This window comes from Alosa sapidissima, chromosome 24, assembly GCF_018492685.1.
Source record: "Alosa sapidissima isolate fAloSap1 chromosome 24, fAloSap1.pri, whole genome shotgun sequence".
Classification (NCBI taxonomy): Eukaryota; Metazoa; Chordata; class Actinopteri; order Clupeiformes; family Clupeidae; genus Alosa; species Alosa sapidissima.
In genome coordinates this window covers 8,195,183-8,220,708 of record NC_055980.1, presented here as the reverse complement: position 1 = coordinate 8,220,708, position 25,526 = coordinate 8,195,183, and the positions used below count along the sequence as shown (strand labels likewise).

General features: G+C 45.0%; 1 protein-coding gene across 1 annotated transcript in view; it reads left to right on the top strand.

Annotated features, from left to right (window-relative positions):
• Window positions 1-22,382: 22,382 nt before the first annotated feature.
• Window positions 22,383-25,526, top strand: part of fam20cb (FAM20C golgi associated secretory pathway kinase b) — a 43,619-nt gene continuing 40,475 nt past the window's right edge. The window contains exons 1-3 of the mRNA XM_042081950.1: window positions 22,383-23,828; window positions 24,384-24,559; window positions 25,157-25,235. Coding sequence (XP_041937884.1) covers window positions 23,293-23,828; window positions 24,384-24,559; window positions 25,157-25,235 — 791 coding nt within the window. The 5' untranslated portion in view covers window positions 22,383-23,292. The remainder of the gene's footprint in view (window positions 23,829-24,383; window positions 24,560-25,156; window positions 25,236-25,526) is intronic.

Genomic DNA, 25,526 nt, shown 5'->3' with positions numbered 1-25,526 from the left:
ACAGCTTCAAGGTCACCGCGACGAAAAGGCAGGGAAAGTACAGATAAACATTTTTTCTCAAGATAGCATCATCTGCCGCAAGACTGCATGTAAACGCATTCAAATATGACTGCTGTGCCTATAGACCCAGTGGGGTGTGAGTCCTATACGAGGGTCCAGAGGCATTTTCTGCAGTGAAATATTACAGTATAGCGCTGCGTAAAGAGTGATTTATGCCAAACTCCCAAAGTACGGATATCTGGGGAAATGAGAAGCCCCACCGTAATCTAATGAACACATTCACAGCGGCTCAGGATTTAATGATTTAATAACAAACGAATGATAGATGCACTGCAGCGTAAGTGGAAGAGAAAATCAAAATAAATCTAATTTCTCTGTTTGCTGTGATATGTATAGGGCCCGGGACTTGATGCAATCTCAAGTAATGAAAAGGCTAAAACAAGTGCTAACCATGCACAATTCATAAAGTGTTGTACATTCACAGTGGCAGATTAGAAAACAGGTTTTCTCATTAATATACAATGTAGGAGGATGTTTCGGGTGGCACAGTGGCAGAGTAAATGTATTTGGGTGTTGGCCCTTAACTGATCAGCCAGTCAATCATCTCGGAGTTGGCATACACTCTCACTCCTCTGACAATCTTTTATAATGATGTGTGTATCAGCTAGGTTGCAAAGTTAGAATACTAAAAATAAATAAATTGGTGTCAATTATTTCTTCATAACACTGTGGTGGTGGCATCATTACTGTCAACATTCTTTAGGGAATTGGAAATATGTCAATAATTTGAGGAAATTTAATAGAAGACTTATGTTGTACCGTACTGTGGAGAAATACTTATAAGTTCTGTCACTATCTACACTTCAAATATTTTATTGTATTTGAAACTCTGATTTATTTTTGTTAAGGTGCGGCACATATAGGTTCAATGACTTGACAAGCTCAAGTGTGTAAGCCTAAGTATTGACGGTAACCTATTACTTGGAAGAAAAAAAATGGATGGATTATGTACTTTTCTATCGTGCTTGAAAGGTATTCAAACAATTTTCAAGACCAGCAACTTTCAAGACTATAAAAATTGATTTGTTTGTCTTGGGACCAGACCCATTTGAAGTGACTCAGGCGTGAAATCTTTGTGTGAAATAGGTGTATCAATCAGAAACACAGAGGGGCCTGAAAGAGAGAAAAGAGCACTTTAATTTAGTCATTGTCTGATGTTCAGAGTCCCTGCAATAGATAAGACAAAGAAAAGAAATTGAAGCCCTGCCTGTACTGAGGCAATAAATGGCAATCTCACTCTGCCAGGTCGCACCGCGCCGCACCACGCCACACCGCACCATGCCACACCGCACCGCCCCACCAAAGCTATCGCTAACTACTTTTACAACTTATAACCCGCCGTTGTACTTTTTAAAGGTGATAACGTTCAAGGCAGAATCAAATCATCATTACAATCACACTTAACCCCTCTTGCCACACTGGTTAGCATATTTTCTTTCATTGACATAATCATCACTATTGTCCTCATTAGCGCTGTCGTCATTAGGATCATTAGAATCAGAACTCCAGACGGTATTTTGAGGACACAAAGGCCAAATCAGGCAGGGATGAGAAACTTCACTTTTTAAATTTCAACATCCACATGAAGGAGCTCCCCAGGACACCCCCCCGTCCCCCCACCCCCACCTCTCTCTGTTAATGAGAGCAAATGAACCGTGGCTGCCTTGACTATACTCCTTTCACCTGCAGCTCCCAGCTCAGTTCCATCTATCATATCGTTCAGGAAAACAACACAGAGAGAGGAAGAGAGAGAGAGAGAGAGAGGGAGAGAGAGAGAGAGAGGTGGGGGGGGTGGCTGAGAATGGGCTGCAGAGGTATATTGCTTTCTTACTCCAGCAAATGAAAACTGATTGAAGGCTGTAATGAAAACCTCTCCGTTCGAGGTGCTGCTTAATGGCCACTGACTTTCAGATGGGGCCGACAACACAGAGCCAACGCAGGCTATCAGGCCAATTATGGATCCCTTCCAATCGCTGCCATTACCATTCTGATGTGGCCTGGCACCGCAGAGAATAAAGCGTAACTTATTTCGGTTGCTGCCGTGGTAAATGTGTTTGACTATCCCATTGCAGTCGCTGCAATCAGCTGCTGCTGCGCGCACACACACACACACACACACACCACCCACAAATGGCCTGTTAAAATTTCCGCGAGGAAAAAAGCACAGAATTGTCCCAGGTCATTAGGCATTAAGCATATTGTATGGGTCATTTAGTGCTTAAAACAGCCCTAGAGATCCTGACAAATAGTGTTCGCGAGCACCCAAGCAAGCAGAGAGGAACCTTAAGTTGATGTCCACATATGACCACTGTGTTAGAGATAGGAGGAGGGGGTTAAAATCATGGTGGATTGACCTGGTAATAACATTCTGGTTCAAATTCACTTAAGTGCTGAATTAATGTGACCCAAATCATTCACATCTTTACTTATCTACAGAGTCACAAAAGCAAGCTGCGAGTCAAAGTGACAAAGGCAGACCGAAATGCGTCCAATGAATCTCTTGTCATCTGTCGCAGTCTAGGTTGCTGCGCCATAAATCTTGAGATCTTTGTCAGCCGTAATTGTTGGTTGGATTCCGAGTCGTCACATCGAGCTCCCGAACTAAAAACCCAATTACTCTTGCATGGAAGCCCGTTTAATTAGCCTTGTCTGATAGGTTGCCATTCCATTATGCTCCTAATTAGCTCCCTATCAGGTCCAATAATATGTGATATTGTACTTGAGAGTCTGCATAATCAAGCACAATGACACAGCGTTCTGCATGATGATCTGCCTAACCAAAGAGGCAAAGATGCAAGCCTCCAGTGTAGGAAAAATGGGGGAAAGAGAGAGGGGGTTGATTGGGTGCTGTACATCTAGTCTTTGCATTGGGCCAGTGTGTTATAGTAGCCATGGTAACAGCTGAAAGGAGGACTTCATTTATTTCAATCAGTGGAAGGAAGGTGATGTGGGACTCGTAGTGGGCCAAACCGCCCCACCCCCACCACCACCACCACCACCGCCACTAGCCCCTTCCACCCCCACTGGTTCTCTGCCAAACAAGGGGAATCATCTGTGCAGGTCTTTTCTTACATATCAGACCTCCACATACGGAAGACAAAGAGCGTACAGGCAGCCGATCTGTTCTCATTTTGTTGTTGTTGTTGTTGTTGTTGTTGTTGTTGATGATGATGATAAGAGCGCTGGACAAAATAGGAGCACCAACCTTTCAGCCTTCTACTTCTTCAACCTTCTTTTTGGTTCTTCATGAAGGTCTGTGCACACACACACACACACACACATACACCAGACATACACACATACTACAAAAGAGGCATAACTGCATTTACATTTTTCTTTTGCACAATATTTTTTTGTGTGTGTGCTCATATGTGTAAATGGACAGAGGCGGTTTATTAAACTGTTCACTGAACCAGAGAACTAGAGGCTGTGTTGTGATTGTGTGTGTGTGTGTGTGTGTGTGTACGCACTGGTGTTAGAGAGGTGTTTGTGTGAATCCTTCTGCTTCTCTGGGGAACAGAAGCTCTAAGGCTGGCTCTGGGAAAGATAACGAGCCTCTCTTTCCCAGCACACACACACACTCACACACACACACACAGAGGCGCACTTTGTCAATAGGCAAGGCAGGCAACTGCTTCGAGCCCCGAGCTGCTAGGCCCCCCAGACCTGGTCTCAGCGAGTTTGCCGGTGGGACAAGTGAGAATTTCGATTCTGATTTTGCATGCTCCTGTCGTGTTATACAAACAGAGCATCTGTGCATGTATGCTATGGACTTATAAACAGAGGATCTGTGTTCAAAAGAGTTCAAAGAATCCATATGGCCTACATATTTAGGCTATTGTGGTAAACGTCAATCGAGGGTGTAAAGTGATGACAGATCAACATCAGAGTTTGGCATTGACTCAATGAAGTTATGGTAGGCTAATGTTTGATTGAAAGATTGAACATGGTTTGCTACATCTATATGACAATAAACTTGAGCTAGCTAGCGACAGTTACAACTAGTTAAGCAAGGATATGTTTAATATATTTGTATTAGGGCTGTCAGCCATAACACGTCAATTGCGATGCGATTTGGCTAAGCACCAAGTATAACGCATTGATTTTTGTAATCGCGTGCCACCAAAGATTTTTAAGTTTACACCATCACTTGTTCTGTTATCAACGATTCTCTTTGGCTGCTAATATTTTGACCCTTTGATGCAGCGTTTCTTGTCCTCAAACTGACACAGACACTCCTGTAGTCATGAACACTAACGCAGTTCTGCTGAACTCCCGGTCGGCTGAATGGGCGTTTTACTTAATTAAAAAAAACAAAAGTTCATCAATATAAATAACTTTAGATTTTGTGAAAAGGTTTTTAAAGTAATTTACTGTATTTTTTTTTTTGTATTCATGTTTTATTTTTAGGCTACATTTATATCTTCAAACTAACAAGGTTTTTCATGTCTATTTACAGCCTAACATATTGGTGATGAACCCTGTTTGGTAGGGCCCCCTAGGAATTTTTGCTTAGGGCCCCCACAGACTCTAGAATCGCCTCTGCACACACACACACACACACACACACACTTCATCCTAGATTCTACTTGCCTTCCTGTTGGCGATGGAGCCATTCTTGTGGGGTGATCCATTCTGTATGATACACTCCTCATGAAAGCTTTAAGAAATACGTTTTAGGTTGAACATGTTTTTTCAGCACTAATTCAATGCCTTTTTGCTTGGCTGTATTCAGCTTGCTTGCTTCTCTGTGTGATGCTTCTATGTTCAACACCAGAATCTACCAGAAAGCATTCATCACCGCCAGAACTATTACAGCCAGGCTACAGCGGACGCAGCGTTCCCTTCATGGAGCGTATGCTGATAAAATTAGCTTCCACTTTACACCATGGAACCATGGAGTAGCCCGGCTCTTACCCATATTGTAAATAGACCTTCAGTCAGCTTATGGTGGCCTTAGATTGTTTGATTTTGGTCTGTTTTCACAGTCAGCGACTAAATTTCCAAAGTCGGACAGAAATCATGGGAGTTGTACTGGAATCACGGCGCGCTCCCGTCAACTAGATCGTTAGGTGTAAGGTGCCAATCTTAGCGGTTTTAAGACAGTCGGAGTCAGTCCTTTTGCCGTTACGACAATATCAAACATGTTTGATATTATCGCAAGTCTTTCTAGTCGTGGCTCATGCAAATAGTGACGTTAACTATAAAAACCAATAGTGACCTCTCTCCAACACCAAACTGGAAGGGGCAAAGTAGGCGACAGCTGTAGCCTATAATTATTTGTTATTCTTATAATATTTGTCATTTCTTATACATATTTAGTCGGCTCTTCCACGTGACAGAACAACTCTATATCGGTTTAGGATGACACGCATGAAACAATGCTGCAGAAACACGAAAATACGACTTTGAGTTTAGTATGCCATCATTTCAGTTCCTGTCTATGGCACGATGGGTAATAATTTAAAGGAATCTTGTTGCAGTCTTGTAAATAGTGACCCTGCAATATCCCTAGTCATTGCAAAATCATAGTCTGTGACTTAAAACTACTACTTGACTACTACTAGATGTGAGAGGGTCTGAGATTGTAGTCTTTCAAATATCTTTTCCAAATCTTTGCAAATCTTTCCAAAGTCTGCCAGTGTAAGGAGGGCCTTAGCTGTCTCAGGTAAAGGTGTTATCTCATGTACATTTCAGTTAATACAAACTACACTGTGTGCAATACACGTGGAGACATGTGATTTTAATAGTATACAAATCACCACCAGTAATTTAGAAGATTTGATTTTTTTTACTTGAATTGATGAAACTACTACCTGATCACTTTATCAAAACAGTGGAACCTATCCAGAATCCATGCATTTTATTTGGGAATGAATGCGCAAGATTGATATGTTATCGGCATGGCCCTGCAGTCGTGACAATCTTCTTTATATGTGGAAAGGTGAATGTTTCTCACCCCCAAATCTCTCCAACTCTAGACATCTCTTGACAGCAGCAGAAGTGGAATGTTTCATCAAGTGACTCGGCCCTGAGTTTGGGGTCTCGCCAATCTGACGCTGCTCCAACCTTTTTGGTGAGTGTCTGTGTGTGTCACCCTGACACAGATCTGCACCCCAGCATGATGATGGAGCAGCAGTGAGAGCACTCGACTATTCCAAGGACCCTGGAACATCGGGGAACGTGAAACTTGTGGGCACGTAGCCCCCACTAGGCTGATAAGAAAGGGCGAGGTTCCATCAAGTGACATAACCCTGAGCTTTGGGTCTCGCCAACATAACACTGCTCCAACCTTTATGATGAGTGACTGTGTGTGTCACCCCGACATAGATCTGCACCCCAGCATAATGATAGAGCAGAGAGAGAGAGAGAGATTTGGACAATATCAGGAGTCAAAATGGATTGGAGGCGAATCAATGAACCCAGTAGATTATGGGCATTGATGGCCACTTCTCATTTCCAGCGTCCCTGGTTCTCTCTGGCGCACACTCCGGGGGCACTTAACTAAATGAGGATCAGCTAATGGAACCCAACTCAGCATGCTGCTGAGGCGGGCACCCGTAAAGCCGCCGACCGCCGAGCGGAAAGCCTTATTAGGCCGCCCAAATGGCCAAGGAAGGGTGAGGAGAGAACAGGGGGGGGGGGGCTGAATTGATTTAAATTACAGCAAATAGAACTCAATGAAATTAAAAGCAGTCCATTAGGCGTCTTTAATCCAACGCAGTACCCTAACTCCACCCCTCACCCCCATATTCAAATCCACTTTCCTGGTCTAACCCTTCAGCCGGTAGCGACAGGGAAGAACATTAATACTGACAGGCGTTAATTAGCGTGTCGGTTTCGTACCTCTTCCCACCCCAACCCCCTCCCCCACTGCTCACACACACACACACACACACACACACACACACACCTCACATACACACTTTGCCCACCATCTCTGTGTCTGCAAGATAAGTCGTGTCCATGCAGTGGCACAGACTGTGTGAGATAGGGGGGTGTTGAGAGACAGAAAAAGAAAAAAAATCAAACAATCTGGCTACTATCGCGCGTCCCAGAGCGTATGCACCGCACACTGATTTCATGCTAATTAATGCAATTACGGTGGCAGCGATCATGACCAGGACACGGGTCCGTGCTCGATAATGAGGGCCGCATTATGAGAAAATTGAGGCATCATCTCCAGGATTACTAAAGGCCCCTCTGTGGCTCTCTGTTCAGACGGGCCAAACTTGGCTAAGTGGCAGAGTGAGCGTGGACTCTAAGTCTGAGCTCACTCTGAGGAGATAGCAAATCACTTTAATAGGAAACTCTGCTGGAAGTTTTTTTTAAAAAGGGGATTTTTTATGAAACATGTTTTATGAGTTTACTCTTGATCTGAGACTGCTTGTTGTTGAAAAATAAGCAGCTGTGTGATAAACACAGGGTCTTCTATAAAAAAAAATGAATCCTTATTAGCCTTCTGTCGTTATGGCACGGCACAACTAGCTGAACTATACAGCTCAAAGTACACACGTGTGGCGGCATCACAAATGGGCCAAGCATATTGAGAAGACCCAGGATGCATTGCTCACTGAGGCGGAGAGGAAATTAGGGGGCTGAGAAATGACACAACAATGGAGTTCTTCTCTTGACGGTCCTCTGGCTCTGTGATGGATCCCATCGCTGCTCGGTAGCATCTGTTGGAGCCATATGAAGGCACCATATGAGAGATACTGGTGACGCCTTTGAAGTGTAAATAAACATATTGTCTCCGTACTCTTTCATTCCACGGACACAGTAGGATCTACGGAGCGTATCGCATGCGCTGAATATGCATGGAGCATGAGCTCGTTTTCCACTCAGTCGTGCTGGGAAAGAGGGTGCCCCCCATGTGCAGAATTCAGAATTCCCGAAGTCCGATTCCTAACAAGACCATAGGTGGGAAAATAGTTTCTGTGCTTCTTTGGTATTCTGTGCATTTTCTTGCATTATACATTGGAGGGATTTTGTAAACACGTTGTTGTGCTCACTTGTTACTTTTGTGCATCCTCACACAGTAGAGATAGAGCTAATAATACAAAGGTAAAAGTTCCCAATTAAGGCTTCTGGGAGATGTATTTTTTTATTCCTACAGCATCTTTCTATGTCCGGGATCTTCACCATCTGGTCAAGGAGAATAGGACAATGCTGTAAATTTGGAGAGGGGGGCCAATAATTACCATTTTGAGGAAGAGTGTGTTTTTTTTTTTGTAAAACCACAGTGTTTTTATACTAATGTCCATCTTAAATGGCTCCATCCACACAGAGCCTCTCTGGAGAGATAATGGGGGCAGAACTCTTTGGTCCATTTGCATAAAGAGAAACCACTGTCAGCAGGATTCCACCGGTGCCAAAGAAAAGGGTGTTTATCACTTTAAATACTTGTCTCCAATCCCTCAGTTGAATTAAAAAAGAAGGGGGGTGGAGACAACCTACAGGGCATCAAACTACACACACACACACACACACACATTTTATGCTGGTGGTATGCACACCTACATACCACAGTTTGGGATAGCTAATGCTGACTTTTATTTTGTTGTATTGTGTGTGTTTGTGTGAGTGTGTGTGTGTGTGTGTATTTCGCTGACTCCAGATTGACAAATTATTTTGTCCATCCAGTTTAGCATGCAATCCCTGTCTCTGTCCATCATCTGTGACAAAACAGGAATCAGGGGATCCAGCTCTCCCTTCCCCCCCAGCCTTTACATTCAAATGAGGACTGGTACAATGAGTTCCACTGAGGGCCAACTCTCGCCCCTGTCTCTCCCAGAGATTGATATTCTCTTGCTGATGTAGCACCTTTTTCTCTTTTCATCCCAAGCTTCAGTTTGTTAGTTGAATTTCATGTCCGAAACGAAAAAAAATCCCGCTTTCTTAATCAAGGACATGCTTTATAGGAAAAATCTATAATCGGAGAGCGCGAGCAGGAATCGGTGGAAACTCGCTTATGTCAAAGTCTTCCTTAATCCACGTAGAGGTCAGTCAAGAGCAGAGGCTCCACTGCAGGGAGATTTTTTCCCCCCTGTGAGCTCTTGAGGTGGGCTCTGCAGTCTGGGATTTCATCATTCCCAGGTCTCCTCTCTCACTGTAAATGTCAGTTAGCGCATATAGCAATTATATTATACAATGTCCTCTATGTCCAGTTTGTTAGTGAGGGGAAAAAAGTTGGTTATACTCTGATGACTATTCAAGTCACACACTCTGTCTGAACCTCCTCGTCTGTCATCCACTTCATTCACTCTTCTAAAAAAGGATTTGCATTTCAAATCATAAAAGACAGCTGTTGCTCTTTCAGCATTACTGATTTCTTTGTCAAAATATATTTGACTCTTTAGTTTCACATGATGTGTTCATAAACTGTCCATATTATAATGTAACATAATACACTGCCTAGCCAAAACAAAAAGGTCACCACCTGGATTTAACTAAGCAAATAGGTTAGAGACTCCCTGTGGGGGCAATGCTATGATGGGGTTGCTGCAGTGCAGTTGGTCAGGTCTAGGTTCAGCAACGTTATGTGCCCAAAGAATGAATCGGGGCATATTCCAAGATGACAATGCGAGGATTCATCAGGCTGACATTGCAGATGCTTGTGGAAATGATGCCACAGCGAATACGTGGCGTTATCACAGCCAAAGGCGGTCCAACGAAATTAGAGTGTGTGAGCTTTTTTTTTTTAAGGCAGTGTACATAACACTATCAGCAGTATTAGGGCACAACTGTGGGCTGGGGGGTGACGCAACCCACAGGTTCCCATAAAAGTATTTATATAATATTACACTATATGTATTGTTGGTACTAACGAATATTGTATGCATGAATTAAGGTTGCACATGCTCTATTCTGCCCATCACAGACTACTGGGATGCATCTCAAGCCCAAGGCTCTTTGGCCTGGCAGTCAAGGTGTATTTAAACCCAGTCACCCTTGCTAAATTATTCCACAGTTTGATCCAAGAGCCACAAACAGGTCATCACCCCATAATGGTGCTAACACGGCATGTGTGTCCTGTAGCTGACAGAGATGCACACATAAACACACACACACACACACACACACACACACACACACACACACACATTGCACCTCAGAATACCAGTTACTAAGAAACCAAATCCCTCTCCGGCAGGGCATTGACAGTCGGTGTAAATGAGTTATAGACCCATTTCCTCCCTCACTGGCAGATCACGGAGAGGTAATTGGGAGGATGGATCATAAAATGGAGAAGAGAGAGAGGGGAGGGGGTCAGAGAAACAGAAAGCAAGAGAGAGGGAGAGAGAAAGGTGGATGGAAAAACAGTGAGTGAGTGGTAGGTGGGGGGAGAGAGAGAGAAAGAAAGAGAGAGAAATGGAGTAGGGTGGAGTGTGAGAGAGAGAGTGAAGGAGGGGAGGGGAAAGAAATCTGTCTCAGAGGCAGAGTGGACAGAGGCTCTCTTGCCTGCTGCTTGGCCCTGTGAGTAATATAGATATTATTTCAGCCAGAGCCCCATTTTCTACTCAATGAAATGATGATGTCCTCTGAGCAGACATCTTGCAAGAGGCTGAGGGAGAGGGGCCGCGATGGGATGGGAAGGCTTTATTGATGTGCACAATTACAGCACCGGCGCGCTGGCAGATCGGGGGCACCGGAGGCCACAGGGGCCACCCACATGGGCTCTGCCCCCTTGGGACAACACCCCCTCCCCCCCCCCCCCCAGACCAGCAGGTTACCAAGTCATAACTTCTCCTCATCCCTCTCCCTGGTTACCTCCAGTGTGTTCTCTTTCTCTCTCTCAGTCTCCTTCATTTTTCATCTTTTCTCTTTCTCTCAGACTCCCTCTCTCTCACTCCACACTGACTTTCACTTCGCCTCCATCTCTCTCTCTCTCTCTCTCTCTCTCTCTCTTCCACTCCCTCTATTACACTCTCTCTCTTTCAATTATGCTCTTTCTCTCTCTCCCTCCTTCCTCCACTGCCCTCCTCTTTTCACTCATTATCCCCCCCTTTTCTTCCTCCGTCTGATGGATGAACCAGAGGGATGTCTCTGGGGCATGGAGCAGCTCCACGCTCACCTTTCCCCGCACCTGTAATATCCTGCCTGTGATCGGCAGCCTGGCCGAGCTGAGCCAGAGGTGTAGCAATCCGTGTAGCGGTCGGGGGTTTATGTTTTAATATGCTGTTTTATTCAGTCTGGCATGTGCTGTGTTGTGTACCAGGGGAGTTGTGTGTGTGTTTGTGTATGTGTGTGTGTTTGTGCTTCAGTGAAAAACATTAAATTCTGTGCGCTGATGGCTTCAGTGTTCGGCAAGCACACAGCAAAGACCACACAAATGGCTTTTATTGCGCACACAGAAATCTGGCCCTCCCATGAGTGAGCCACCCACTTGCAAAAAAAAAAAAACAAACAAAACAAACAAATCAATGAGCAAAAAAAAAAAAAAAAAAAAGACAGTAGTTCTCCGCGCTAAGTCGTGATCTGTTACGTTCACTATTCCTCCCACTCAGCCTCGCGCGAAACGTCTCGGCAATAACCCCGCTGTGACGCTGAGGGGTGACACATCCAAATGATCATATGGCAAAACAAAACAATGCCACAGAGTCATAAACACACAGCCGGCAGCATGGCAGCCAAAGAGCTGCAAGTGTCAGCCATGACATCCATCACCCAGCATCTTCACACACTCAAACCCATTCAGCATGAGCTCGTCTGCAATATCCACTCAAAACTGGCGCAATGCACGGCAGTCCCATAGAGCCAAATGTAAAATTGAATGTTCTGTTTGTGCCAACAGACTTGCCATAGGTCAGTGCAACCTGTTTACACTGTGTGCTTTTTTAGAGGCCCCCTAATGAGCAGTACAGTGTGTGCTTTTTAAGAGGCACCCGCCTCTTCTTTCCAGCGTGAAACCAATCCCCCTGCATGTCGCTGCGGAGGCTCGTGTCGCTCAGGGAGAGACATGAGGAGGGATGTTTGGCTGATGTGTGTGTGTCTAAGCAAATGAAGGCGTGTGTGTGTGTGTGTGTGTGTGTGTGTGTGTGTGTGTGTGTGTGTGTGTGTGTGTGTGTGTGTGTGTGTGTGTGTGAGAGAGAGAGAGAGAGAGTGCGCGCGCGCTCCTTTTGATTGCTGATCTAATGATGTGTGAGTGAGGGTGCGTCAGCCCTGCAGTGATCCTGACAGATGAGACAGACAGTCCTGGTAGCATGGTATGGGTGGAACAGTAGCAGTGACAACACACACATACATACATACATGCACAAAATACACACAAACACACACATGCATGCACAAAATACACACATACACACAAACACACACATGCATGCACAAAATGCACACATACATACACACAAACACACACATATATGTACAAAATGCACACATACATACACACAGACACATATATGCACAAATTACACACGTACACACACATGTATACAGACCTCACACACACACACACACACACACACACACACACACAGACAACTACATAAGCACATACACACAAACAGATGAAGCACACACACATACATTCCCAGAAATACAGACTCAATCTCACCACAGATTCAAAGAAAAGCAACGCTACCCAGTGTGATTAAGAGAGCTCGTGTGAGCCACCATGATACTATAGACCCTAATTGGACTGGGTGATCTCTCTCTCTGCTCACTCTCTACAAAGGCTGGCTTACACACACACACACACACAGACTCCTCCTGGGGCAGCTCATACAGCAGTAGCAGAGCTCATTGCAGGCAATGATGATTATAGTTTCTCCTTTTTAGACACTTACTGTTGCCTCTGAGGACTGCTTGTAGGGTTGTTTTTGGAAGTCTGCGAGCAGCAAGGCGAGGATGTTTGTCATCGTTTCGCTTCTCCATTTATGAGGTCATTTTCCCCGTGGAAAATTCCTCTTTAAAATGTGTGACTTTTCCGACCAAAAGCCGCTAAATGCTGACCGCTCAACCACATTTAGCGCAATGTATATATAATTCCACACACAAACTGCAAAATAAAAGGGAGAATGTTTACGATGAAGTGGAGGGTTTTTTTTTTACAAACCTCTCTAAAGCAAGCTCCAGTGGTGTAGAATTGAAGCTCTTGAGCAATTCTCTCTGATTCACTGCTTTCAGACACTTTCCACAAAAGGGGTTGTTTGGTTTCATTTAAAAATGCGTAGCGCAGTGTGAAATAAGGGATCGGGGGTGGCTTGTGGGTAGATTTACACAAGCTAGAGAGAGGGCTGGTCCTTAATCAGGCCTCTGCCACCTCTCTCCTGTGTGGCACTGGGGGTTTGGAGGGGGCTGCCGGTCACAGATGGAAGGCAGTGCGCTTCATGGAAGACGGAACCATGAATCTCCCCACGCTGAAGGTAAAACGTGCTATCTCCATGCGTGCACGCACGCTTGCCTACGCACACATTCACAATGCGCTCATATGTATGCACAACTGTAAAAGCGTGAACAGATGCGTGCACTTTTACACGCACACACACACACACACACACACACACACACACACACACACACACACACACACACACACACACACACACACATATATTTGCATACAAACACATTAATCAAGGTATGTACACACGGGTCCCTAAAGACCTCCAAGAACAAAACATACAAATTCAGCATCAGACGCACATTCATCACAAACATTCATCACCGCATGTCACACATACACCTACTGACACACACATACTCTCTCCCTCTCTTTCTCATTCACACACACACACACACACACACACCTAAGTCTCATTTCAGTGAACGAAGTGGCAGCTCCGTCAGACCTGCACGGAATTACCAACAGATTGGAGGCTCTGGCTTGCTCGGCTCTGGTGGAAAAATACATCTCCGGTCTGGCACAGGTTCATTTCATAGTGATTGAGACTAGAAGCTCAACACCGGCATACACATAATGACAAACATGCATAAGCTGCGCACCGTATAGCTATTAGTGTCGAGACCTGCTTTCTACAGTATGTCTTGTCCATGCACATGGAAGCATTCTGTAGAAATGCACACGTCTGTGCTGCGGTGTAAAATAGAAATTCCATCACAACTATGGCCATGTTCATATGCCATACACACATGAGCAATATAGATATTAGTTTTGTCTTGTTCCACCTCAACTTCATTCCGCATGGATGAGAAAACAGTTAAATCATTATCAAACGGCAGTATCATTATCAAACAACTTTTGTATGCATTAGGCACCAAGTCCTAGTGTATTGTATTGAATATATTGTAAGTTGTTATCAGCCATAATTCGCTTTACATATAAAAGTTCTTATACAATGATATTGAAAGTGGTGACCTAAATACGGTACCTGAATAATGAACATGTGAAATGACCATCGAGCCCATTTTTCCAGCCCAGAAACTGCAGGTTGATTGACATTTGAAATTGTTTTCTGCTCCTTGAATCTGAGCAAAGTTAAATCAGTGGTCACAGTAATAGACCCATGCCACTACTTAAAGTGCCATAATGCTTGTTTTTGGTGCAGAGAGACACCAAGGTTTTCTTCTTTAAAGAACATTTCTGGTGTCATCCCATGCTCTGTGCAGCTGTGTCACATTAATCTCCTAAAAATAGTGTTCATGATGAGTGCTACTGTGCCACCTATTCTTGTCAAATAAAGCACCCGAACGGTGTGGTGCAGTGCACTGTGCGTCACGGCATGACAACTTTTGACAAAAACAGTCTGTTTTGCCGCCGTCGTTTTAATCTCTCCTCAGGCAGCTGATGCAACCTCTTTTCCCTCTCTCTCTCTCTCTTTCTGATGAGCCCCCACCACTACACACTCACACACACACACACACACATACACATTCTAGCACTCACACACATACACATTCTAGCACTCACACATACACGCACATACACATTCAAGCACTCACACACACACACACACATACACGTACACATTCTAGCACTCTCACACACATACACATTCTAGCACTCACACACACACACATGCACGCAATGCACAACAACTCACACACGGATAGATGCACCAACACTCACACAGAAAAGTCACACACACACAACACAAAGCTCTACCATTCAAAGACATATAGACACAAGAGTTCTGCTTCCCCCTGACACACACAGACACACACACACACACACACACACACACACACACAAGTGCATGGAGCAGGAGAAATGGAGAAAGAGTGCAGGTGGCAACAGGGAGGATTTTCTTGTCAGCATCCATGACACCTGAGCAGCTAGAGGGGGACGAACAGAGCCTCTGGCCCCGGCCGCTCAATGCACTCTTTTGTGCCCGGCGGAGGAGGGCCGCCGCCACAATACAGAGCCTCTGTTTAGCCTCGGGGAAAGTACCTGCCATGGAAGCCCGAAAGGTCACCCCACTTCCCCGGACCAGAGAGAACTATACCACGAGGAAAGCCATTATTGCTGCCGTTTAATGCAGCATGTGTGGGATCCACATACCCTCGCTCTGTCTTACCCTGTCTTACCCTCCCTCTCTCTCTCTCTTAGACACACACACACACACACACATACAGTACAGCTATGCGAACACTACACCCCAAACTCTGACTGCCCTCAGCTGCCCACAGCCCCTGGCCAACAGCATTTGAGATTAGATGGAAAAGCTTGTTTTGGTGGCCGCTCTGCGAGCACACTGTCCCTTTGTGAGGCCGATGACGGATCCCACGCCCCTGCGCCAGATCGGCTCACCGGACCGCGGCCTCACCTTACTCGCGCTCGCCCACACGTCCAACCGCGCGTCTGAATTACCCAGCAGTTTTGGGCCCCTCTCTCAGAAGACAGGGATGCACTTGTAGTTGGGTAAATGGCATGGAGATTGCATTTTGGACACTTATGAGGTAATTATATGGTTGGCAATATTATTATCCTGACTCAACCTCATCTCTCCGTGAACAGGGAAGGGACACATAGCCAAGGTGCAAGGCTGTGCAGTCGTATGTCATAAATAACTCTGTTATTATGTTTTTAGGCCATTGGACCAGAAAACAAGACTATCTGAAAATTAGCATGTGAGAAGTTCACTGTTTCAGTGCAACAAGCAGGTCACAGAGTCTTTCTCTCTGCTAAGCAGATTAGATGGGAGGTACCACCCTGCTTCTGCATGTTTGTGCTGACATATTTAACGTGATAATGTAATTTCATGCTCAAACTTGTTTTATTTAGAACATTTATAAATGGGTGTATTTGTGTGTTTGAGTGTTACCGAAAATACACCCTAACATGCTTCACAGGTCTTTTGAAGCAGTAACATCCCTTAACAATATAATCCTTTGTCAAAAAATGGCTTCAACCATTCAACAGTATGTCACTCGACAGTTGGAATCAGCCTTTATAAACAGTGAGCTGTGAGCAGTGGCCTACAGTCAAGTCAATAATTGAGATGCAATAAGATTTCCACAGCCAAATGCAGATTGTTATCACATGTGAGTAGGCATAGCTCAGTCAAACAGATGACCTCTCCATTTTAAAATTAAGGCTGTATTCATAAACATGTCTCCCATCCAAAATTAGCTCTCTCTCTCTCTCTCCCTCTTTCTCTCTCTCTCTAAACAGCACAGGACTCAGGGGCCCTAATTTGTGAGAAGAACATTCAGTCTCAGTCTCTCAACAGTGTAAGTTTACCCAGCCGTTTCACTGCACACAGCCGCTCCTGCATGTGTTTCACCTCTCCCTCTGTCATGGGGATGTCACCACCCACTGTGAGCTCTGAGAGATGTGCCCCCCCCCCCCACACACACACACACACACACACACACACACACGCGCCACCACCACCCGAGCTTTTACTGTGTTGCTGCGACCTGACAGCTTCCCCCTGGCAACGGCAGAGCACCAATCTAGGGCTAATTCGGGGGCATCATAGCTCCATAACCTTATGTTTATGCAACTGCTAGTGTTTTTGGGGTGTCAGAAACGGTGCTACGGAGACATTTTTAAAGCCAGACAGCCAGGGCTGGTAATGAAGGCTTCGGCAAGCACTACCACCACCTGCCGCTGCCAGCACGCCGTGTGTGTGTGCATGTGTGTGTGTGTGTGTTGTGACTTATAACGCACTGGAAAGTGTGCGGAGGTACTCTTTAACGTGCCGACTCAGCATTCGGCATAATTGCAGTACAGGAGGCCTGGGGCTGTGAGCTGGGGGAAACCTTTAGGGAAGACTGTAGGCTGCTGGTGTGTTGCTCAAAACGACGGCGCAAAGCTGGTCGGATGGTTACGAGACGACAGGATCAGTGTGGGTTGCAAAGGCTCTGACTCCTATGGTGGAAACAATGGAGTGAAGGAATTATCACTCTGCTTATATCTGAGTCTTCAGTATCATTTCTTCACTGTGTTTAATGTATAATCTATTTCTACAGTTTATTTTTGGTGCAAGCAGCAATATGTCTATTAGTCATGATGGCAAAGCCAGATAAGTAAGAGGCATTATTAACAGAAAAGTAAAAATGTTTATTACACTTTTTTCTACAACACTGCACACAGCATAAATCTCACCAAAAATAAGCAAACATGCATTGCAAGTAGCAGAGACGACATCTGCCACTGCGCCCGCCCAGTCTGGCGCGCGCCACAGTATCTATACTACATGGCTAAAAATGAACAGTCAAAACAGCCATCCTCAGCCATTAAGTTTGATTTCTCATACTGCAGGTGAGAGGAAGTTGCGGCCAAAGTTATTTCCAGGGGGGAAAGAAAAAGTAAATAAAGGTGAATTCATGGGAGGAGGGCCTCTTCGCCACGCCATCCCATAACTGCTGGGTGAGTCACTCACGCACTGAAATACTAGGCAGCGTCAGATAAGACCATTAACCATGACCATAATTACAGGAGAAGCGCGGAGGGCTAAAATGGCTGGTTCGACCCATTTAAAAAAATAAAAAAAAACGGATGGTTTTCATTTAGGAAATGGTGCATTTTCCCTCCCCTGCTGTTGTTGTGAGATGCACACTGAGTATTCTGTTCGGTCTTGAAATTAATCGTAATTCTTCCATCTGTTTATTATGCATGCTGTATCTGGCGAAAAAGTGATGCCTATCACTTTCTAGTGATGTGGAGGGCGCACCCAGAATAACAAACATGCGGTCACTGATGACTGTTATTTTGACGGGGTAAGGGGGTCGTTTCCATAATCATCCCTAGTCAGCCAGAGAGCTCGGAACGCATATTAAAAACCACACACACGGCTGTGTTGTGACGAAACACCAGGGACCACAACCTGTTGTCCATCAGAAAACTCTCGGCCTCATTTAGGCTCACCCGCCGTCCCTGTCATTATGGGATACAGGAGGGGCCCACCAGCCAATCACAACAGGGCTGGAGGAGACGCGGCACAAACAACACTCTCCCCAATGGTTAAGCAACTTTTCCGCTTCCACTTCACCAAGCGCGCCATATAGACTGTAGGTGACCAGACGTGGTATAAATAGAAAAAGACAGTCAGTGTGGGAGAGAGAGAGAAGAGATGGATGGAATCAAGAGAGAGGGGGAGGGAGGCAGAGTGAGAGAGGGAGTGAGGGAAAAAAACACAGAAGCAAACACATCTTTCGCGACGCTAGCTAGCTTATTTTAAGCTCCCTGCCTCATCGCTGCCGGCCACGGCACCTCAATTCCCCACACGGAGCCTCTGTTTCGCACCTCCGCCAGCTCCTCCAGCTGCACGGCCTGGATGGCCCTCGTCAGCCCCTGGGACTGCACCAGCAGCGAGCATCTCACACTGTGAACATGGCGCGTCCTCAAACATCCGATTGAGATCGAGCCGCAGCAGCATCTGGTATAGGATAGAAGCACAGCACTGCTAGAAAAAAAGGGTACAATGTTATTTCAGACCATGCATTTTTCAGTCTTTCAATGGAGAATTTTCAGTTTATATCTCTATATTGTCTCATGAAATAGGTGGAGAAACATTTAATACAATTTTCACATTAGTCATCCACATGTATTTAACCGACTATTGTTGTGCAAACAACATTTCATAAATGAATAACTTTAATTTAACTGTAATATTTAGCTTTGGGCTATCACTATGAATTGAACATGAGAATAGGTTTTACAGGTCAAAACTCTCTCCTTTTAAAACATTTAAATGTGAACAAAACAGAAAATCTCCACTGAATAGAGCTCACACTTATTTTGAACTCCTGGTTAACGAGGCATGTACTGTCGAAAAGCGGCACATTCACGCCTCCTGGCCATGATGCTGGCCCGGCTGACTTGATAAAAAGTAGGGCCTTTACTTGATTAAATCAGCTAATTCTACTTTCAAAATTAGCAGAAGATAGCACACGTTCAGTGCAGCCATGTGAAGGGAATACGAATGCGCACTACGATGGGCACAAGTAATATGTGGGGAGTGCTGTTGTATGCAGAGTGGAATAATAATAGCCCATCCATACAGCACACACACAGAGGGCATCGGAGGGCAGTGTTATCTGTTAGATCCATTTGCTCCGGCAGCCTCATCATCAGATGCTCCGTGCTACACTGCAGATAAATGAGTTTTGTTCGGTGAATATTTTGCCCCGGCCCTGGTGGTCACACACAAGATCCGACCTGCGCCGATTTAGCTCTCGGGTGGCAGTGGAACACTCTCTAAATGTTTGGTGCTTAAGGAATAAAATGGCTTCGTGGAGAAAATAGAGTTGGGGTGGGTAACAAGTCTGGCCTAATCAGCAGAAATCCTCCGCCACTCTGGCACAGTATCAAGGTTATTACCCCAGAGTCATCCACAAACTAAGTGGTACCCCCATTTTAAGCCTGGGGAACTCACAAAGCCTTTTAATAGATCATTAAGGACGGACGACCCCCCCCCCCCCCCAAACACTAACTGTGCCAGAGCATTGGCACATCTGATGTCTGCTTTGCTCCCGTTTCTCATTTTCATTTCAATTTGACCACACTCTCCATGTGGAGGCGCGAGGGTGGCTGCGGCTGCTCGTTCCCTATCTCCAGTAGGGCCAGGCCTGCGGCATACATCTCTGACTTCATAATAAATAGGGTTGTCGGGCCATGCTTTCGCGGTATGACCCTATCTATATCTGCTATCGCTATATCTATCTGGAGAATAATCCCCTATCTCTGTCCACAAGACTGTATCTAATGGTATGCCCTGATACCTAAGGCTGAGACGCGCTGGAGAGGCCCATAAATCTATTCAGCCTTATTTACAGCCCCTGCTGCAGTCAGCGCTTTGAAAGGAACAAATCCTCCGTTGCCTTTGCCCGTCTGAGGGGGCCTGGAACCCCACTCTCTCTTCCCCAGCTCTCTCTCTCTCTCTTTCTCCCCCCATCCCTTCCACACACAGTTGCCATCCCGCTGGCCAACGAGAGAGATGAAGCGGTGTGGCCTTCGCGTTGACTCAGTGCTTTGGCCGTAATGCAAGGCTTGGCAAATTTAGCCGTGGTCTGGGCAGAGGCTGCCGGACGGGCTTGTGCGCTTCCCTGTGGTGCGTGCCAGGGTCAGAGGCAAGTGGGTACAGTTGACACATACGTTTACTGTGGTCACTGTGCATTATCTTGAATTTCCCCTGGGGATCAATAAAGTATCTATCTATCTATCTATCTATCTATCTACTAGCCACTGATTCACTGAGCCTCGGGCTGGGGCGAGATATTAATGTGACTGTGACTGAAGGCTAAGGCATGGCGTGGCTAAGGCCCATACGAGCTATAGACTTTGGGTGCTAGCCCACTAACCCACAGTGGAATTTAACCCTTGTTGAAATCAATGCTCATTTATCAAAGCCACCACCCCAGGCAACGAGTTGTCCAGAATGGTCTATTGTGTGTGCGCTACACAAGAGCCCCGACAAGGCTGGTGTTGGCTCATGTGTCTGTATCATTGCCATCAAACACCACTGGTGATCACAAGTGCCACCTCCCCCAACTCACACAGCATCATATCATTTAGCGTGTAATGATAGCATTGTGTTCACAATGGGCTTTCTCTGTGTCTCTTTGTATATATTTCTCTCGATCTTTCTCTGTAATCTACAGAATCAGTAGTCACTTGGTAACGGTCACTAAATCTGTCACTTGACATTTAGGTAGATAGGGCATTTTGTGATAACTGGATGACTGGTTTACAACCGCTCAGTGGAAAGCCTAAGCCACATCTTAGCCCGTGTCATCCCACGTCCACGTAATTCATAGAGGTGTAGACATACACACTCTATATTCCCACTGGCTATTGATACACCAGCATCTCATTCAGCTAGCTAAGGATGTTCAAAGGGTCATTATCATCGCTTGGCCAGTCACAAAACAGAGTTGGCAATTTACGACCACATTGACAGAGTCTACCCGTTGTAGAGCACACTGTAATGAGTAATGGTTATCATTAGTTCCCCCGGCACGTTTGTTCATTACCGCTCCAGCTGGCTGTAACGATTTGCAAGCAGACTAGGCTATGGACTGGGTTAGAGCTAAATATATGTTCGACTGTTTAGAATTTGGGGGATTATGGAAAGACTCCACTTCAGTCCTTTTCAGACTGATATAATGAGTTCATTAAAAATGTCATAGCGGATGACATTTCCTGACATAACCTGACACGATGACATTTAAATCCATAGTATTACAGTGACATTGGCTACTTCTATTGGTGCATTACAGATATCCTATTGCAATATGCCACAACAGTCTGTTATAAGATGCCATGTTAAATACTAAACTAAAACATGCCACTGTTTTATAACTATAAAATAATATACTTAAAGACTGGAGGTCCTTGGTCCATGACATACTATGTTAGGCTATACTTGAATGGGGTGGGGTAATAGGGTAAATTAACTTATTACAATGTAGTATGTCGTTGTAAATAGGACTTTTGTGTTACCTATCAGAGATATATGTAGCAAATGTAATATTACCGGGCTACAATGGTGTAACTCAAGAACACTGACAGCCTATGAAGGGGAAAGCCCCCAAATAGCCCCTGGAAAAGGTCAGTAAATCCCCCTTGTGAGCTACCACCATTCTGAGTAGCCTTCACTGGGATTGTCAGGGTATATGTATTAGGAGGGACATTAAGGAATTTTACGTTAAAATCCATACAGTTCGAATCTGCTGATTATCAACAGCATTTGTTTATAATGCACAGGTTGTCCAGCATCACAGGGCGCGCAAGGGCAAGACGCCCTCTTGCTGTGCAAACAGATTCTGCAGAGCGAGTCTTCTGCCCTGCTCTGATTGCTGCTTTTCAAAGCCATTGTCAGTGACTGCGAAGACTCAGCCAATCTCGTTCCTGTGACGCTAAGCAAGGTTGGATTTAGAAGCTCTGCGCCGCTGCCTTCATCATGACATATAACACACCCACCACAGCTCTCGCACTCTACACAACTATTTCCTCAAGTCTACGCCTAGGTGTAGCTTCTGGACCGACCAACAAATCTTGCACTTGTCAGAAATACCATTCTTTCGTCGTAGTGGTTGTGATCGCTGTGCGGAATCGTGGCTTGAGTATCTAGAAATGTACACTTTGCCCGACGGAAGGAGCCTGGTGCATCACTTTCTCTTCGTCTTCTGCGCACGTTGATTGGTTTTATATTGTGCTTCCAAGTCTGGGCTATTGGAGGATCCTCAAGAACAACGTTTCTATGTGAACGACTGATACTCTGACAGAAATTGGAAAACACCTTTTTACGACACATCTGTTATGCCATGGAGCACAAGTTGCTGGCTTCAAATGTCTTCTTAGTGCTCAGATGATATGGACAGGAGGTTTGTGCCCTGCAGATCCGAGGATGGACCGCTCCGTTGAGGATCTGGCGAACACGCATCATTGTGGATAAATCCACATTGTCTCTCCAAAGCGCCTGCAGAAAGAACGTCGCCACTTTTTAGGCATGAACGTCGCGAAAGTATCACCTCTCTGAATTTGTGGTTCTTTCTCAGGGCGAGGAGATATTTTTGAATGCTGCATGCACAGGTTCGCCACTGGCCCGTGCCTGGTCAACCTAGTAGGCTACACCTGGCGACATGATCCGATTTTATTGTTTTAAACCGCCAAGAGAAGATAAGTGAATCGGCATTAGAAACGGACAATTGTATTTTAAAAAGCAAGCTGTGCTCTTATATCTTACAAAGCTGGCAAATGAACATGATAACGTTAATATATACCTTTTGAAATTAGCGGTCAGCGTGGTGTACACCTTTTGCGATGTAGTGTGTCTCTTCGTTTTTGCTCTTATTATTCTAATCGAACAGGACACTATGAAGATGATACTCTTTCGTAAATTTCGAGTTTTGATCCTCATGGTGTTCCTCATAGCATGCTCGATGCATATTATGATAGACTTATTACCCAAGCTGGAGCGACGGAGCAACGCCGCCTGTTCCTGCCCTCACCGGCCGAGCGAGGAGCCTCAGAACTGGGGCAAACATCGACCCAGGTCGGGACCAGATTCGGGCTGGCCTAATAAGCATACTTTGCGAATACTTCAAGACTTCAGTAACGAGCCTAGCTCCAATCTGTCCTCACATTCACTGGAAAAAATAACAGCCGCGGGCGATAAAACAGAGGCTCTCAAAAGACTTGAACATTTCGCACAAAACAGTGAAGGCAAGAAACAATTTATCGGGGACTCAAACAGAAGCAAGAATGTACCTGTCAAAGGTTCTCGACTTTCTGCGTTGTATGAACACCATCTCTACAAAAGACCTTTGCCGACACTGACAGACGAAGACACGTTATTCAACGTCAACACGGACATAAGATTTGACCCGAAAGCTGCTGAAAACCAAGAATGGTATTTGAACCTCGTTTCAGATGTTTTTGTTGACATTTGTAAGAAGAGGGCTTACAGTATTCAAAATAATTTCAGACAACTACATTTAGATTTTGAGCATACAAAATTATTTTACTATTATCTCACGCCATTTACATGGAAGCTCAAATTGGTTAGAGTTAGGTTAGGTCCATGTTATGTAATTTTTGTAGACATTTTACATCAGGCCCACTGATAAGCTCCTGAACTTTTTGAACTGGACGACCTTGTAGTCAACATATTTGAATGCAGTGTTCCTTCCTTTGAAATGTCACAGTAGTATCCAAATTGGAATTTAGAAATCCCCTCCTGTTAGCCTCTTGTATAGTGCACTACAAACTTTTTTTCAGTAGCCTGTATTGTATCGTTGCACCCTACACTAGACTCCCCCTCTGATGTTGCATTGTTTTCACATATCTGATTCAAGTCACTGTAAGCACAAGACAGCTGCTGTGGGCAACGTCATGCCCAGCCACTGCTCCCTGCTCCTCTCAGTCCCTGTCTTAGACTGTCATGTGCTTTATTTTCCCCCCAAAGGCATACTCAAGGCAAGGAGGGTGAATACACTCAAAATGGAGAGCTGTCAGCAGATGCCTATCCAAACTGGCTGCGCTTCCACATTGGAATAAACCGATATGAGCTCTACTCCCGCCACAACCCGGTCATCGATGCCATGCTCAAAGACCTTGTGTCTCAAAGAATCACCAGTGTGGGTAAGCCATATGAGCAGAGTAGGACCGGCACAGAGACCTTAATATTGACAAATCTGGATTAATAACCTGATTGAGGACAAAGCCATTAAAGAATAAAAGACATATCATATGTAAAAGTATAACTCATTCATATAAAGCTTGGGTTGATATGGAGCTGGTAAGATCTTCCTGTCTCTGAGACTTGAACTTGTTTTTACACTTTCAAAGTACCCCCCCCCCCCCCACTCCACCCCTCCATCAAACAGTGAAAGTTAGAATACTGGAAAATGCCTCTTTGGAAAATGCAGACATCTGACACACACTGGGAAGAATTCTACCTTATCTTTTGCATCATATTCTGCCAAATGGCCTTTTAACTACTACCTTATCAGGCCTTTCCCTGAGAGTTAAGTCCCAAATGCCCTCAATGTCCTTCCTAACGTGTCAGTTAGTCTTTGTAATCAGACAGTTTATGGGCTCTCATTTTCTCCTCATAATGAGGTGACATTTTATTGGATCTCAGTTAGGGAGGAAAGTTGGTCAGTCTCAGTCTGTCTCGTATTTGTGGTACATTTTCCTGATTGCGGAAGCTGATGTTCCCTTGTCCTGTTCCGGCAGCCATGAAGTCCGGAGGCACGCAGCTGAAGCTCATCATGACATTCCAGAACTACGGCCAGGCACTGTTCAAGCCTATGAAGTAAGTGGCTTTATCCCAATCTAAACCTCCTGTTGTACACTGTGCAGTCTGTTGCTTTTGTAGGGGCTATTATGGGCCCAATGCCTCAGTCCTGACCCTAGTGTTAAGCTCTCAATTTCACAATCATTGCTATCATTTAGAGTTGTCGTCGTGATGTCTAGTCACAGTTTTTGGTACACAAACACTGCTATTTTAACGGCAGGATTCACCAATACACATCAACCTGATAATTATGCAGACTTGCAATTACAGCCCTCGGTCATAATCACTATAATTTAGAGCAGAGTTAAT